This window comes from Vipera berus, assembly GCF_964194415.1.
Source record: "Vipera berus genome assembly, chromosome: 4".
Taxonomy (NCBI): Eukaryota; Metazoa; Chordata; class Lepidosauria; order Squamata; family Viperidae; genus Vipera; species Vipera berus.
Window position 1 is genome coordinate 17,084,748 of NC_138206.1, and position 17,733 is coordinate 17,102,480.

At 42.4% G+C, this 17,733-nt stretch overlaps 1 protein-coding gene across 2 annotated transcripts in view; it reads left to right on the forward strand.

Annotated features, from left to right (window-relative positions):
- DYNC2H1 (dynein cytoplasmic 2 heavy chain 1) overlaps positions 1 to 17,733 on the forward strand; it is a gene marked incomplete at its 5' end in the record, with an annotated part of 184,146 nt that overhangs the window by 83,380 nt on the left and 83,033 nt on the right. For both annotated transcript variants that reach the window (XM_081326768.1, XM_081326769.1), the window contains 7 exons: positions 61 to 182; positions 2,831 to 2,917; positions 3,058 to 3,184; positions 4,028 to 4,169; positions 5,899 to 6,008; positions 7,605 to 7,703; positions 10,385 to 10,508. In XM_081326768.1, coding sequence (XP_081182894.1) covers positions 61 to 182; positions 2,831 to 2,917; positions 3,058 to 3,184; positions 4,028 to 4,169; positions 5,899 to 6,008; positions 7,605 to 7,703; positions 10,385 to 10,508 — 811 coding nt within the window. The remainder of the gene's footprint in view (positions 1 to 60; positions 183 to 2,830; positions 2,918 to 3,057; positions 3,185 to 4,027; positions 4,170 to 5,898; positions 6,009 to 7,604; positions 7,704 to 10,384; positions 10,509 to 17,733) is intronic.

The following is a 17,733-nucleotide window of genomic DNA, read 5'->3' on the forward strand; positions in this document are numbered from 1 at the left end:
TTTAGACGTTACCTCTGGTGCATATTACCTTCAGATCACCTGTATGTTTGAATATTTCAGAACGCAAAAAGGGCCAGTACTGCAGCTGCACCCTTAGCAGCCTGGGTTAAGGCCAACGTTCAGTACTCACATGTGCTAGAACGAATTCAGCCTCTGGAAACTGAACAATCCGGTCTACAAGCGTAAGTAGTGTATGAAGCATAAAGAGCCATGTGTGTATTTATATCATTTTCATTAGTTGCCGGCGTCAACTTCCCTCCGCCCTGTGCGTTCCCACAGAGAGGGCCTCCTCAGGGTGCCTCCAGTCAGAGAATGTCGGCTGGTGGCCCCCAGGGGGAGGGCCTTCTCTGTGGGCGCTCCGGCTTTATGGAACCAGCTGCCGGTCAAGCTCCGGATGGCACCGGACCTTCACTCCTTCCGACGCGGTCTGAAGACCCATTTATTTGAACAAGCTGGCCTGGCCTGATGGGGGATGTTAGGTTTTTTAATGGGTTTTTTTTACATTGTTATTGTTTTTATCTGGGCTATTATTTAATCCTTTTTAATTTTTGTATTTTCTATTTATATGTGCCCTGTTCACCGCCCTGAGTCCTTCGGGAGAAGGGCGGTATATAAATATAATAAAATAAATAAATAAATTATAATTCTGAAATGCAAGAGAACCATTACATTTAAAAGAGGAAAACTTTCCTTTCTTTGCCTGATTTGAAAGAAGAAAGTTTGGCTCAAATTTAAAAAACAAAAACAAATGTAGCCTCTTCTGGAAAGAAAGCTACACTGTGTTCAAGTCTGCTTTCAAAATACTGCCTGTTAAGCATCTTTCCTCAAAGAAAGCATTGCGATTTCTAAATCCTATTTTGTGCTTTGTCTGCTTACTTATTTTGTTTAGGCGTGTTGCTTAAAGCAGCAAATAGACTCAGAAAATTGTTCTTAGGAAGGGGCTTTCAGACTTTTTTTTAGGTCACTAAGGTTTTATTAGTTAAAATAAAATCTCAGAAACTGCAATCGAGACACAAAGCTCTAGTGATAGAAAATGACGAGGTTTCGTTGCCTTTAATGTCCCTCCAGCTTCTTTGAGTGAGGGTAGCTTCCCTGCCGTCTTGAAAGAGGCGGTGGTGAGGCCTCTCCTCAAGAAGCCTGCCTTGGACCCAGCTGTATTGAACAACTTTCGTCCGGTCTCCAACCTTCGCTTTCTTGCGAAGGTTGTTGAGAGTGTGGTGGCGCATCAGCTCCCTTTGGTCCTGGATGAAGCGGATTATCTAGACCCGTACCAATCGGGTTTCAGGCCCGGGCACAGCACGGAGACGGCATTGGTCGCGCTGGTGAATGATCTCTGGAGGGCTCGGGACAGGGGTCATTCCTCTGTTCTAGTCCTATTAGACCTCTCAGCGGCTTTCGATACCATCGACCATGGTATCCTGCTGCGGCGTCTCAGGGGATTGGGAGTGGGAGGCACGGTCTTACAGTGGTTCTCCTCCTATCTCCAGGGACGCTCGCAGTCGGTGTTGACAGGAGGGCAGAGGTCGACCGCGAGGTCTCTCGTTTGTGGAGTTCCTCAGGGGTCGGTCCTCTCGCCTCTCCTGTTCAACATCTACATGAAACCGCTGGGTGAGATCATTCGTGGCTTTGGAGTTGGGTATCATCAGTATGCTGATGATACCCAGCTTTTTCTTTCGACCCCAAACCACCCCAGTGATGCCCTCAACGTGATGTCCCGTTGCCTGGAGGCGGTTCGGGTCTGGATGGGGAGGAACAGACTTCAACTCAACCCCGACAAGACCGAGTGGCTTTGCATACCTTCATCCCGGGTTTATTCGGATATTCCATCTCTTTCTATGGGGGGTGAATTATTACCCCCCGTAGATAGGGCTCGCAACTTGGGAGTCCTCCTAGATTCACGGCTCACCTTGGAAGATCACATGGTGGCTGTGACTAGGGGGGCTTTCGCCCAGGTTCGCCTGGTGCGCCAGTTGCGGCCCTATCTAAGCCGGGATGATTTATGCACGGTCACTCATGCGCTCGTGACCTCTCGTCTGGACTACTGCAACGCTCTCTACATGGGGCTTCCCTTGAGGACCACCCGGAGGCTCCAACTGGTACAGAATGCAGCCGCGAGAGTTGTGTTGGGAGTCTCCCGATGCTCCCACGTTACACCTCTGCTCCGTGAGCTGCATTGGTTGCCAGTTGTCTTCCGGGTGAGATTCAAGGTACTAGTAATGGTGTTTAAAGCCCTACATGGCAGGGGTCCGGAGTACCTTAGGGAACACCTGCTGCCGGCATCAACTTCCCTCCGCCCTGTGCGTTCCCACAGAGAGGGCCTCCTCAGGGTGCCACCGGTCAGAGAATGTAGATTGGTGGCCCCCAGGGGGAGATCTTTCTCTGTGGGCGCCCCAGAATTATGGAACCAGCTACCAGTTGAGCTCCGGACGGCGCCCGATCTCCGCTCCTTCCGCCGCGACCTAAAAATATACTTGTTCGAACAAGCCGGCCTGGCCTGAGGGGGGATTGGGGGGGTTATTATTATTTTATTGGGGTTATTTATTATGTATTAATTGTTCTTTTAACGGGCATATATTTAATTACTTTTAACTTTTGTAATTTTGTATTTTACTCTTGCCCTGTACACCGCCCTGAGTCCTTCGGGAGAAGGGCGGTATAGAAATATTAATAAATTAAATTAAATTAAATTATGCGATAGATCACTAATTTAGCATTGTTTGGTCTCTGAAAGAGACTGATAAAAATGCTAATTTCTGGCAATTGATTGTTTTTTTTATGTTACTGTTTGTTTTTTGTAAATACTTCAATTAATACTTTTAATATATTTTAGTAATCTCAGAAAAACAGAAGATAGAAAACAGAAGTTAGAAGATTTGCTTAATTCTGTTGGTCAGAAAGTGGCAGAATTAAAAGATAAGTATGTATTCAAGACATGTTAATACTATTCTAATACTGTTTTTGTATTAAATTAATACTTTCTTGTTGAAATGGAATTATACTTTACTTCAACTTGCCTTTAATTAGTCGAATATCTTAAAAAATGCAATTGGTGTGCAGGTTCCAGGCCAGAACCAGTGAAGCTGCTAAACTGGAAACAGAACTTGTGAAAGCTCAAGAGACGGTGAAAGCTGCAGAGATACTGATTAAACAGCTCGATAGGGAGCATAAAAGATGGAATGCACAGGTTGGTTATTAAACCTTCAGTGGATCTGTATTTTTGCCATTTTTCTTCAAAGGAAGTCAGTGTTTTTACTCCAGAAAGCATTTTTAGCCTCCTTCAGTTCTTGTGATTCTTATTTCTTTGTGATGAATATGAAACTCCTTGCTGATTAATTAGGAAATAATTTTCTTTCATCCTCTAATTTTATAGACTAAACCTTAAAATAGGATGAACATTTTTAGAAAAACTCAAAAGGTGCAGGAATCTTTCCCAAACCCAGGAAATAAAACCCACAGAAATCCCAGCCCTGTCACATTTATTGCATCATTTAAACCATTCTTCGATTTTCCAAAAGGTCAACTGCAGCCTTCAGCTATTAAAATGCTGCCATACCCAAATTAAATAATGCCTTTTTGCTTAAACGTAAAAAAGGTAAATTAAAATGTGAGGTCTTCATGTTAGTCATTAAAACTTTGGTACATAAGAAGGATGGAGAGTATTTTCACAATATGCTGGTCTTTAAGATCCGTTGTAATGGTATAGGATTTCCTGAAATGGTATAGGATTTCCTGAAATGGTATAGGATTTCCTTGAAATGGTATAGGATTTCCTGCCTTAGCAGGGGGTTGGACTAGATGACCTCCAAGGTCCCTTCCAACTTATTATTATTATTATTATTATTATTATTATTATTATTATTATTATTATTATTATTATTATTATTATTATTATTATTGTAGTTTTGGAGAGTAAGAAGCAAATTGCACAAACTGTGATTAACTTTCACTCTGCAAAGGTCTGGTTATTTAGCATATCAATACATTGACTAGATACATCAATAAACAATCATATTGGAAATTGTTTCAGGTTTCAGAAATAGCAGATGAATTAAGTACACTGCCGAGAAGAGCTCAACTGTCTGCAGCATTTATTACTTACCTCTCAGCTGCACCTGAAGACCAAAGAAAAGCAAGCTTGGATTCATGGACAAAATCTGCTGGTCTTGAAAGTGAGAGTTGTTCTCTTGGTCTATTTTTTATTATTTTCAGTGTGACACAAAATCTTAACATTAACATAAATCTGTACTGGTATTAAGTGGTTAATGGATGGGGAAAAATACAATCATAGGCAGCGACAGATGTTTCTCTATCAGGGTGCAAAGAAAAAAATATCTCCTGTGAACTCCACATAGGCGTCAGGAAGGGCATCTGGCCAGTAAACACTCAGCTCCATTCAGTTGCCCCAAATCTACTCCGAAGAAAGGGATTAAGTGGTCGTAAAAAAAAAAAAGAAGTCCTGTTCCTTTATCGGTTCAAAGCACAAGTTTCCCAAGAAATCAAAGATCATTGCCTTGAAGCTATGTTCTAGCGCACCTTAAACACAATTTCTTATCAACTCCAAGAACATAGTCACAGGAGAAATACAATAAAAAAAATGTGTATGCAATTCCTGCTCTTCAGAAATGTATGACTCTTTATATCAAACTGAGTGCAGAAGGGACGAAAACATACACAGCCTTTCATCTTAAGATAGTGAAAGGAAATGGTATAAGAATAAGGTAAAGGTAAAGGTTCCCCCGCACATGCGTGCTAGTCGTTTCCGACTCTAGGGGCCGGTGCTCATCTCCGTTTCATAGCCTAAGAGCCAGCGCTTGTCCGAGGACGTCTCCGTGGTCATGTGGCCGGCATGACTAGACGCCAAAGGCGCACGGAACGCTGTTACCTTCCCACCGTAGTGGTCCCTATTTTTCTACTTGCATTTTTACGTGCTTTCGAACTGCTAGGTGGGCAGAAGCTGGGATAAGTAACAGGCGCTCACTCTGCTACGCGGCACTCGGGATTCGACCCGCCAAACTGTGTTCTTTATAAGCTTTTGCTTTGTTCTGTCCCAAGACAAGAAATATGCTATTCAAAGCTTAGAAAAAAAACATTTCTTAGCATAAATACCTGTTCTCTGAGTGGCAAAGAAAATATTTTGCCTCATTTTGTTCAGTTTTAAAGGCTTTGAGAGTGGCAGGCAGAGGAGTGAGATCTCATTGTTGTAACCCAAGTTAGGTTTAGGTCTTCCTTCTTTAGAAGAATCATATTTAGTAGTTTAGTCAAGTTCAGTTTTAAGGTTCCTTTGCAATAGGAGCAAAAATTTCAGTCAGGGAAATATTGAAGTGTATTCTTGATCTGGATGATTCCTGCTTAGTACAAGCAGTTTCAGTATTTCTGTATTATACCAAGATAAATTAATCGTTGCTCATAGAACATAAATTAAGTGTAATAAAATGTATTTCTTTTTGACTATATAATTATAAATTTGTTATGGATGGATACAGTAATCAAAATGTTTTTTTTTCTCTTTTCTCTTTCCCTTTGTCGTTTTTTCCCTCTTTTTTCTTTTGAAGAAGCTCATATATTTGTATCTGTACCAGTTTAAGGATTCTTTGATCTTAGACCTTATTTTCAAGAACTGAAGCTAATGTTTAAATCCAGACAGATTTTCTGTTCCTGCTAATTGTATTTTATAAATATTATATTTTATAATCTCTCTATTCTCTCTAAACATATATGAAATATTTGTCATATTTAACACAGTCATCAATAATTCCTAAGGAAGTGGTAGATGCACAGTATGAAGCAAACATGGCATATGATACAATATGATTTATGTGCAGTAATGTCTTGGGTACTTATGAGAAATGTATAATGCTAAGCAACTCGGGAACATTAAACAAAACCTTTTTTTTAAAGAATTTGATCTTAGGCGGTTCCTATGCACAGAGAGTGAGCAGTTGATTTGGAAAAGTGAAGGTTTACCCTCTGATGATTTGTCAATAGAAAATGCTCTTGTAATACTTCAGGTAAATTGTATTTTTATTATATTTTGGAAATTTATTTTTTTTATTTTTTTAAAAATTCCATTTATATCCCGCCCTTCTCCGAAGACTCGGGGCGGCTTACAAGCTTAGCAGTAGCCTTCATTCTATGTATATGCCTGCTTATTAGGGCTTTCACACACAGCCCAAGCGGCATTATTACATTCACATTTACCAAAGTTTAGATCAAGACTTTAGAGCTGGTTCTGTTCCCAAAGGCTGCCTGATTGATACCTGTGCCTTTCAGTCTCTAAAAATTCTGGGTTAGATGATAGAAGACTGAAGCTATGGTTGACTCACATTTATTTGATCATAAATAGAATAAAATAGAATCAGAAAAGCAGTGGTTAGAATGCAGTACTGCAGGCTAACTGCCAGCAGTTTGTTCCTGACTTGCTCAAGGTTGACTCAGGCTTCCATCCTTCCGAGGTCAGTAAAATGAGGACCCAAATTGTTGGGGGCAATATGCTGACATTGTAAACTGCTTAGAGAGGGGCTGTGAAGCAGCAGTCCCCAACCTTTTGGGTACCAGGAATCGGTTCCGTGGAGAGAGGTTTTTCCGAGGAATGGAGGGGGCCTGGTTTCATGTGCTGCCTGCATCTCGTGGATGGGGCTTTATTGTTTGTGCAGACCAGCTGCTTGCATGGTGCAGCCTGGTAGTGGTCCACGGACCGAGGATTGGGGACCCTTACTGTAAAACACTATAGAGTGGTAAAAAGTAAAGGTAAAGGTTCCCCGCACATGTGTGCTTGTCGTTTCCAACTCTAGGGGCCGGTGCTCATCTCCGTTTCAAAGCTGAAGAGCCAGCGCTTGTCCGAGGACATCTCCGTGGTCATGTGGCCAGCATGACTAGACATGACATAAAGGCACACGGAACGCTGTTACGTTCCCACCGTAGTGGTCCCTATTTTTCTACTTGCATTTTTACGTGCTTTCGAATTGCTAGGTTGGCAGAAGCTGGGACGAGTAACAGGCGCTCACTCTGTTACGCGGCACTCGGGATTCGACCCGCCAAACTGCCTATCTTCTAATCGACAAGCCCACCATCCTAACCCACTGAGCCACCGTGTCCCTTCATAGAGTGGTATATAAGTCTAAATGCTATTGCTGTTGCTTTTAGGCTACTTAATTCTGGACTTTGGATTGATGACAAAGAAATAGCTTCTTGTTCCCTTATTTTTTTGATGAAATATTTTCAGATATCCTTTTCTCATACTTATGGAGAGTTAGAAGTCAAAAAAAATCTATTAATGCTAGATTGCATTATCTGAGGATGGTTTGGGAGGGTTTTTTTCCCCTTACAAATCTAAGTGTACCATTAAGTAATTAAAAATCTGAAATGCTAAATATCGAAGAAGTGCAAAAGATTTTCATTTATAAAAAGTAGGATGAGTCATACATTAAATTACATTACTAATGTTGTCTTTCTTCCTGTATACATTATCTAAATAATTGCCAGTACCCACATTTCAATTTTTTTTAGTATTTAGTATTATGGAAAAAGATGGATATTTAAATGAGGTTTTATTCCTGAATGTTTTCCTTATAAAATAAAACACAACTCTCTCTTTCTTTCAACAGAGTAAAGTTTGCCCATTTTTGATAGACCCTTCTTCCAGAGCTACAGAATGGCTAAAAACACATTTGAAAGAATCACGATTGGAAATTATCAGCCAGCAGGTAATATTTGAACCTTTTAAATTGTTCTGGATTGTAATAGGAAGAATATTTCACTCATTCTTTCATTTAAACTGACTGACTGACCAAAAAAAAAAGAAAATTCTTACATCGTTAACTACATTGATTATATTATCAGCTTTGGAACTAATAGTTTTTCATTTTCTCAATGGAAGTCAATAAGAAGTGGCATGCATATTTTAAGGATTTTTATAGAGATCAGGGTTTCAATTCATTCATAAGTAGTCTTGACATAGGAAAAGACTGAGCTAGCTAGTTCTACAGGTGGTAAAAAGCAAATGTGATTGTCAAAAACTCCAAAAGACTATCTTTATCACATTGAATGATAGTTTTTTAACTTTACGTAAACATTGAGGGGGAGAAGTGAGAATTTAACCAAGAAAATGATCATTGGATCATAGTTCTGTAAAAATCTCAGGGTGCATGCAATTTGAATAGTGCAGGATTAGATATGTTGACTTACACTTTGTGCAAAAGTGTTGAGACATCTGGAATATATAGATAACCAAAATTGATTCAACTAAGTCAGAGGTCCCCAACCTATTGGGCACCAGGGACCTGTTCCATGGAGAAAGGTTTTTCCATGAACTGGAGAGTGCATGGTTTTGTGTGCTGCCTGCATCCCACGGTTGGGGCTTTGCTTGTTTGTGCGGACCGGTTACTGGCATGTCATGGCCCAGTACCGATCCACAGACCGGGGGTTGGGGACCCCTGAACTAAGTCATTACTGTTTGATTAGTATATCTAGAAACTCTAGATCTATGGCAGACATGTCAAACTCGCAATGTCACGTGACGTCGCGAGACGTATCGGGACTATTTTGCCATTGCCGGCAAGGGGGCGTGCGTGGCTTCCGGATGACGCATCTGGCCCACGGGCCGGCAGTTTTACATCCCTGATGTACAGTCATGGGATTATTCCTTTTACTCTGTGATCTATTTGGGGAGGGCCTCTACTCTGTACTGTATTTTCTACTTACTGTATTTTTCAGACCATAAGACGCACTTTTTTCCCCCAAAAGTGGGGGGGGAAACGAGGGTGCATCTTATGGTCCGAAGGTGATCCGTATGGCCAGCCCCAACCTCTGCAAGTGGAAAGCAAGGGAGATCGCCAGGAGCATGAATCGGCACGTGCTGAGAAACGCCGATCTCACGCTCCTGCAATCTGCCTCGCTCGGTTTCAGCTTCCCTTGCTACAAGAGAAAGCAGGCTGAAAGGGAGTGAGGGAGATTGCCAGGAATGCGAATCGGCTGATCTCGCTCTGCTGCAATCTCCCTCGTTTCAGCCTGCTTTCTCTTGTAGCAAGGGAAGCTGAAACCGAGCAAGGGAGTTTGCAGGAGCGCGAGATCGGCCGATTTGTATTTCTGGCAATCTCCCTAGCTCCGTTTCAGCTTGCTTTCTGCAAGAGAAAGCCGGGCCGCAGGACCGCCTCCGCGGGTACTGCTCTAATGCAGAGAGGGAAGGACAAAGAGGGAGGGAAGGAAGGAAGGAAGGAAGGAAGCAAGGAAGGAAGGAAGGAAGGAAGGAAGGAAGGAAGGGACAATGGGAGAGGGAGGGAGAGAGAGAAAGAGGGAGAGAGAGAGAAGGAGAAAGAAATAGGGAGGGAGAGAAAGAGGGAGAGGAAAAGAGAGAGGGAGAGAAAGAAAGGGAGAGAGAGAAAGAGGGAGAGAGAGAAGGAGAAAGAAAGAGGGAGGGAAATAGAGGGAGAGAGAGAAGGGAGAAAGAGGGAAAGAGAAAAATAGAGAGGGAGAGAAAGAGGGAGAGAGAGAGAAGGAGAAAGAAAGGGAGGGAAATAGAGGGAGAGAGAGAAAGGGAGAGATAGAGGGAAAGAGAAAAATAGGGAGAGAAAGAGGGAGATGGAGAGAAAGGGAGAAAGAGAGAGGAGAAAGAAAGAAAGAGGGAGGGGGAGAGAGGGAGAGAAAGAGAAGGAGAGAGAGAAATTAAATTAGTTACATGATTGTTAAGTGAATCTGGTTTCCCCACTAACTTTGCTTCTCAAAAGGTTGCAAAAGGCGATCACATGACCCTGGAACAATGTGACCATCATAAATATGAATCGATTGCCAAGCATCCAAATGTAAATCACATGACCCTGTGGATGCTGCAACGGTCATAAGTGTGAAAAATGGTCATAAGTCACTTTTTTCAGTGCCGTCGTAACTTTGAACAGTCACTAAGTGAATCATTATAAGTTAAGGACTACCTGTACTTTATCATTTTTTTTCCTTTTTTTTTGGGGGGGGTCACGTTTTTGACACCTTGCTGGGCGACTGGTGGTACTCGGACATTGCCTTGTCCTAAAAGTGGTACAATGGATGAAAAGGTTGAAAAGCCCTGTTTTAGTATACCGGTACTATTTGGTTCAGAATTTTTTTTTTCTTGTTTGCCTGCTCTAAAAACTGGGTGCGTCTTATGGTCAGGTGCGTCTTATGGTCCGAAAAATACGATATTTATCATGATAGCTTAAATTCTAGTTTGGTCTAGCTTATTATTTCCCCCCCCCCCAACAAAGTAGAGATTTTGGAGTGAAAATTTTAAGGTTATAGTTATATAGCAAAAAAGGAGTGAGGAACATGTATACAAGCATAGTTCTGACAAGAATGGTTTCCCTGTACTTTCCTTTTGTACTTTATGTATAATCGATAGCAAATTTCATTTTTGCAGGATGCCAACTTTATTAATGCCCTTGAATTGGCTGTGCGATTTGGAAAAACACTTATTATACAGGAAATGGATGGGGTTGAGCCTGTGCTTTATCCACTGCTTAGAAAGGACCTAGTTGCCCAAGGTAAATTTCCAACTGGTGATATATATATATATATATAACTATCGTTTTGATTTTCAGATAAAATTTTGAATTAAAAAGAGACCTATTTGTAATCCATTAGCCATGTTTACAATTATATTTATCTAGCATATATTTTAGATACTGTGTCAATTTGTTGACCTAGTGCAGGGGTAGGCAACCTCGGCTCTTTTATGACTCATGGACTTCAACTCCCAGAATTCCTAAGCCAGCTATGCTGGCTCAGGAATTCTGGGAGTTGAAGTCCATGAGTCATAAAAGTGCCGAGGTTGCCTATCCCTGACCTAGTGGCATCTGTCAACAAAACATTCCTCTTCTTTACCCCAGGTATTGGGTGGGAACAGAAATCTGTTCATAGAATCATAGGCAATTGAGTTCAACCTCCTGGTCAGGACAAGGATCTGAATTAGACTATACTTCATTGTTAGATGCCTATCCGAGCCAGTTTAGTCTAATGTTAAGGCATCAGGCTAATAAATGAAAGTCTCGATGAGTTACTACCACGTTGTCCCTTTGCGGCCTCTGACCCGGCGCAAGTCCCGACTCGCCCCTTGGTTCTCCAAGGACCTGCGGGAGATGAAACGCCAAAGAAGGGGCCTAGAGAGCATTTGGAAAACCAGTCGGTCTGAGTCTGACCGAACACAGTTAAGATCCTTTTCTAGATCTTATCTTGTGGCAATGAGGGTGGCAAAGCGCGCCTACTTCACCACCCTCATTGCGTCCGCAGATAACCGCCCGGCCGCCCTATTTAGAGTGGTCCGCTCCCTTTTAAGTCAAAAGACGGGAGAGGACCCCCTACATGGACGGGCTGAGGAATTTAGTAAATATCTGGTGGACAAAATTGCTCAGATTCGGGCTGGTCTGGACTCTGACTGGGCAGTATCTAACGAGAGGAAAACGATGAAGTTGGCCGAGTACATTTGGGAAGAGTTCGATCCTGTGACTCCGGATGAAGTGGACAAGATCATGGGGAAACTAAGTGCCGCCACATGTTTGTTGGACCCGTGTCCCTCCTGGCTTGTCTGTGCATCCCGGGAGGTTACACGAGGCTGGCTCCTAGCAGTTATCAATGCCTCACTGAGTGAGGGGTACTTCCCTGCCGCCTTGAAAGAGGCGGTGGTAAGGCCCCTCCTCAAGAAACCGGCACTGGACCCAGCTATTTTAAACAACTTCCGTCCTGTCTCCAACCTTCGCTTCCTTGCGAAGGTCGTTGAGAGCGTGGTGACACGACAGCTCCCTTTGAACCTGGAGGAAGCTGAATATCTAGATCCGTACCAATCGGGTTTCAGACCCGGGCACAGCACGGAGACGGCATTGGTCGCACTGGTGAATGATCTCTGGCGGGCCCGAGATAGAGGTTATTCCTCTGTCCTGGTCCTATTAGATCTATCAGCGGCTTTTGATACCATCGATCATGGTATCTTACTGCGTCGTCTTGAGGGGCTGGGAGTGGGAGGCACCGTTCTGCGGTGGTTCTCCTCCTACCTCTCAGACCGTTCGCAGACGGTGTTGGCAGGAGGGCAGAGGTCAAGCCCTAGGCCTCTTAATTGTGGAGTGCCTCAGGGTTCGGTGCTCTCGCCCCTCCTGTTCAACATCTATATGAAGCCGCTGGGAGAGATCATCCGTAGCTTCGGGGTGAAATATCATCAATATGCTGATGATACCCAGCTATTCATCTCCACCCCGAACCAACCCAGTGATGCCCTCTATGTGATGTCCCGTTGCCTGGAAGCGGTACAGATTTGGATGGGAGAAAACAGGCTTCGACTCAACCCGGCCAAGACTGAGTGGCTGTACATACCGTCATCTCGTTTAGTCCAAGAGGTTCCATCTCTGACTATAGGAGGAGAGATGTTACCTCCCATTGATAGAGCACGCAATCTGGGCGTCCTCCTAGACTCACGACTCAGTTTTGAAGATCATATTGGAGTCGTGGCTAGGGGGGCATTTGCACAGATTCGTCTTATATACCAATTGCGCCCCTTTTTGGACCGAGATGCCCTACGTACAGTCACCCACGCACTCGTCACCTCCCGTATTGATTACTGTAATGCTCTCTACATGGGGCTGCCCTTGAAGACCACCCGGAGGCTTCAGCTGGTGCAGAATGCAGCTGCACGGGTTGTGATGGGAGCACCCCGATACTCCCATATTACACCCCTCCTGCGTGAGCTGCATTGGTTACCAGTTGCCCTCCGGGTGAGATTTAAGGTGCTGGTACTTACCTTTAAAGCCCTACATGGCTTAGGTCCGGGATACCTGCAGGACCATCTGCTGCCGGGAACAAATTCCCATCGTCCAGTACGCTCACACAGAGAAGGCCTCCTCAGGGTACCGTCAGCTAGGCAATGTCGGCTGGCGACCCCCAGGGGGAGGGCCTTCTCTGTGGGAGCGCCAGCCCTATGGAATCAGCTCCCCCCTGAGCTTCGGATGGCCCAAAACCTCCAATCCTTTCGCCGCGGCCTCAAAACACTCCTGTTCCACCAGGCTGACCTGGACTGACAAGCATTTTAATTAATTTATATTTAGAATTTTTAATTTATTTTTAATTTCTTTAATTTTAATTTATTGCACAGATGATTTCAATTTTATTTTTATCTTGATTTCTGTACTTATTATATGTTTTGTTGTTAGCCGCCCTGAGTCCTTCGGGAGATAGGGCGGGATATAAATCCCATCAATAAATAAATAAATAAATACTAGTTCCGCCTTGGGTATGAAAGCTGGCTGAATGATTTTGGGCCAGTTATTCTCTCTTAGCCCAGTTCTCCTCACAAGCTTGTTGTTTTGGGATGAGGAAGAGCATTAAGTATGTTTAGCACCTTGAATTATTTATAAAAAGAAATAAAGGCAGGATTTAAAAAAACCTAAATTTAAAGAAATAAATAATCTCTAATTACCACTCTTATCCTGCGAGGGTAGAAAAGGCAAATTGCACACAAAGGGATCGAGTGCAAATGAAAATAATCTAAATCAATAATTGAAATTTATATGAGTGTTTTGTCCTACAGATGTAAGAGCAGCAAATTAAATTGATTTCAACACTATATCTTTCCCCCCTTCTTTGGTTTATGAATAGTAGATGTACATGTAGTCCTTGAGTTACCAAAATTGAAACTGGAATGTCAAGTCTTTCGGGTCATGAGTCAAGACACCACATTGACTAGATACGATTTTGCAACTGTTCTTTTGACAATTGTTAAGCAAGTCATCAGAGTCATTAAATGAATCACATGTCGTAAGTCATAAAGATGAACCTATTTTATTCGATGGGTGTTTTTGCTGGGAAAAGGCAAAAAAAATGCAAAATGCAGTCATGTGATCCTGGGATGCTCCAACTGGTCATAAAGGCAAGCTTGTTGCCAAGTGCCAGAAATGCAATCACATGATTACAGGGGTGGTGCAGCAGTTGTAAGTAACTTTTTTCAAGTCCATTGTAACTTTAAATGATTGTTAAGCTACCAGTCGTAAGTGGAAGACTACTGCACTCTTAATATTCTTGCTAGCTTTTTTTTCCGTTCAGTACTGATCTTTGGGACTTCTGATTCTGAAGTGATTTATTTGAGGAAATAGGAACAATTTTGCTGTGCAGAATTTTCTCTGACCTTAATTTGCAGTTGCCCTTTCCTGTGATATGTAATCACGGATATTGAACATACATTTTTCGTTATCTTGCTTCTGACAGCTACGTTTGATTGCTTTGCAGTGCTATATATATAAAAAATGTGTATTTTTGGTGAGCCAAGTACTCTTCAATATTTTCATGAATGACGTAGATGAGGGAATTGAAGGAGAACTCATCAAATTTGCAGATGACGCCAAACTGACAGGCGTAGCCAACACCCCAGAAAACAAACTCATGATCCAAAAAGATCTAGACAAACTTGAACAATGAGCCCTATCTAACAAAATGAGTTTCAATGTGGAGAAAAGCAAAGTTTTGCATTTAGGCAGGAAAAATCAAATGTACAAGTACAGATTGGGCGAGACCTGGCTTATAAACAGCAACTGTGAAAGGGATCTTGGAGTCCTAGTGGACGATCACTTGACTATGAGCCAGCAGTGTGCCGCAGCAACCAAAACACCTAATACAATCCTGGGTTGTATAAACAAGAGTCATAGAATCAAGATCATGTGAAGTATTAGCACTGCTTTATAAAACCCTAGTAAGACCACACCTGGAATACTGCAGCCAATTTTGGTCACCACATCACAAAAAAGATGAGCGTTTGGAAAAAAAAATCAGAGAAATGCAACTAAGATGATCAAAGGCCTGGAGACTAAAGCATATGAAGAACGGCTGCGGGAGTTGGATTTGGCTAGTCTAAAGCAAAGAAGAAATAGGGGAGAGATGATAGCAGCAATCAGTAGGATACAAGGAAGAGGGGGGTCACTTTGTTCACCAGAGCATCAGAGGGAAGGATGAGAAACAATGGCTGGAAACTGACGAAAGAGAGAAGCAACCTGGAATTAAGGAGAAGCTTCCTGACAGTGAGGACAACCAGTGGAACAGCTTGTCACCAGAAATCATGGGTGCATCACTGGAGATTTTTAAGAAGAGGCTAGACAGTCCTTTGTCTGACATGGTATAGGCTGGACTGGAAGACCTCCAAGGTCCCTTCCAGCTCTTATTCTATTCATTCAGGTTTGAAAAATTCACAGAAATAAATGGAGTCAACATAAAAGACATTTTGAATAGACTACAACCAATGGCTTCCAATTTTGAGGTATCGAGAATCACCCAGATGACCTTACAAAATGAATTTGACAAGTAGAAACTGGAAAACATGGCTTACGTTAGGGAAAAGAAGAGTATGTTAGAAAGAAACTTAAACTGGCTTTATCTTAACTGTCTCTAATATAAGAGGAAAGTAATAAAAACGCTGTTAAGCTTTCAAGTCTAATGTCAACCTTTCAAGATGGAAGAGGTCAGGAAACGGGCTCCACAAGAAATACTAGAATCCTACTGTTTTGATAAAGGCTATGATAATGGCTCAGTTGCTTAATGACACTGGAGATGGTGTCTGCTTCAGGGGTTCAAGCCCTAGCACGGTGTGGTGGGGTGAGCTCCCTTTACTATCCTCAGCTTCTGTCCACCTTGCAGTTTGAAAGCAGGACAACAAACAAGGAATGGAAATTAATCGAAGAGAGAAGCAACCTGGAATTAAGGAAAAACTTCCTGACAGTGAGGACAATCAACCAGTGGAACAGCTTGCCTCCAGGTGTCATGGGCGCTCCATCACTCGAGATTTTAAAGAAGAGACTACTGTAGACAGTCACTTGTCTGAGATGGTATAGGTTCTCCTGCTTGAGCAAGGGGCTGGACTAGAAGACCTCCAAGGTCCCTTTCGTATTTCTATTCTATTCTATTCTATTCTATTCTATTCTATTCTATTCTATTCTATTCTATTCTATTCTATTCTATGCTATGCTATGCTATGCTATGCTATGCTATTCTATTCTATTCTATTCTATTCTATTCTATTCTATTCTATTCTATTCTATTCTATTCTATTCTATTCTATTCTATTCTAGCTTCTACATGTTACAGGTGAAATTTATGTCACAAGGTACTAAGCCAAAGCACAAGCTTTATCCCAAACAGTCTGCAAATGATAAACTTCCCTGTTTCACTTCCTATATTTCAAACAAAAAAGTTCTTTATTTTCACAGTTTTTTACTTGGTTGTATATTTCAGTGCTCTGATGTTTTTGTACGTGCTTCCCAATGTCCCCATATATCACCATAGCTTAGAATGCTGCACTGGTTACCTGTTAGTTTTAGATGCAATTTAAGATACTAGATTTCTCCTTTAAAATCCTTCATAATTCAGGAATTTGTATTTATTGGAATGATTTCTCCCTACTACTAATATCTTCTCAGATGATTGCATCAAGTATGGTGAGCTTTGTGCTCCCCTACTCAGATTCCCCCATTTAGGGACCAGAGAAGGACACATTTTCAGTAACATCCCCCTTTGCAATAGAAGTCCCCCTAGACATCCAAATGCTCCATCACTTTTAGCATTCAAAAAGTCCACTAAGGCCTTGATACTAACCATTCATCTAACAATGGAAGGTGTTTTAATTGTGGTGGCGTTGATTGCTGTGTATTTCTGTTTCTGTAGATGAGATTGTGTGGGATTATTTGGATTTTGTATTTAGTTCTCAATTTTAATCTGACTAACAGATTGTAATTGTATACCACTCAGAGCTAGTTCTGACTGGAATGTATCTTCTGGATATAATTTCTTATTTTTCATAATGTCAAGAATGCCTTTTTCTCTAAACATGAAATTTGAGGAAACAAGACAGAATTGAAGTAATCTTGACTTCCGGTGGCTCCGCGGACGACGAAGGGAGCCTTCCCGGGCTGCCCGCGGCTCAGCTGTTGTTTTTTCGCCCGAAACAGCGCCGATCAGCTGTTCGGGCGAATCTGAAGCCCCCTCCTCGGGAGAAGAGGAGGGGGCGAGCTCCCAGGTAGGGGTAGAGTTCTCCAGGGCCGCCTGAGCTTATGGCTTGGGCGGCTGAAGGATTGAACTCCCCCGTAGCCTGGGCTGCTCCCAGCTGGCCGTCGCCTCTGCTCCTGTTCTTGGAGCAGAGCCAGCCGTCTGCGACCACCCCTGCCTGAAGGAATGACTATGATTTAAAGGAGCAGGCAGAGCGATACAAGAGGAAATGGTAAAGAGGATTATTATGTTTTACTCTCCAGCTTGATGGACTTTTTTGGATTACAAATTTGAAGTGAAAGTGCGTCATATTTGGTAAAAGATGGCGGCTAAACCACCCCCTAAAACTCTTCGGAGTGCTGGAACTTCTCCCGTGCAACAATCATTATTGCAGGCGCTGCATCCTCCTGATGTATTGACATCAAAGGACTTACAAGATGCTCTTGAAAAACATACCCAGGTAATTTTGGAATCAATTAATATTAGATTTGCACAGATGGAGGAGAAATTGGAGAAATTGGAGGAGAGAATGGAGGAGAGGATGGAACAGAAGCTCAAAGCAATGAGGGTAGACATCTTGACTTCAGTGTGTAAAGTGGCTCAGTGTGTGGAAGAATTGGAGGAAAAGCTAGAAGACTTGACTCAAAAGAATGCTATATTAGAAACAAAAGTATTGGAGAATGAAAATAAAATGGAAAAGGAACTGTGTCTTGCTCAATATTTTCAGATGCAGTTTGCCATTAGAATTAGAGGCTTAAA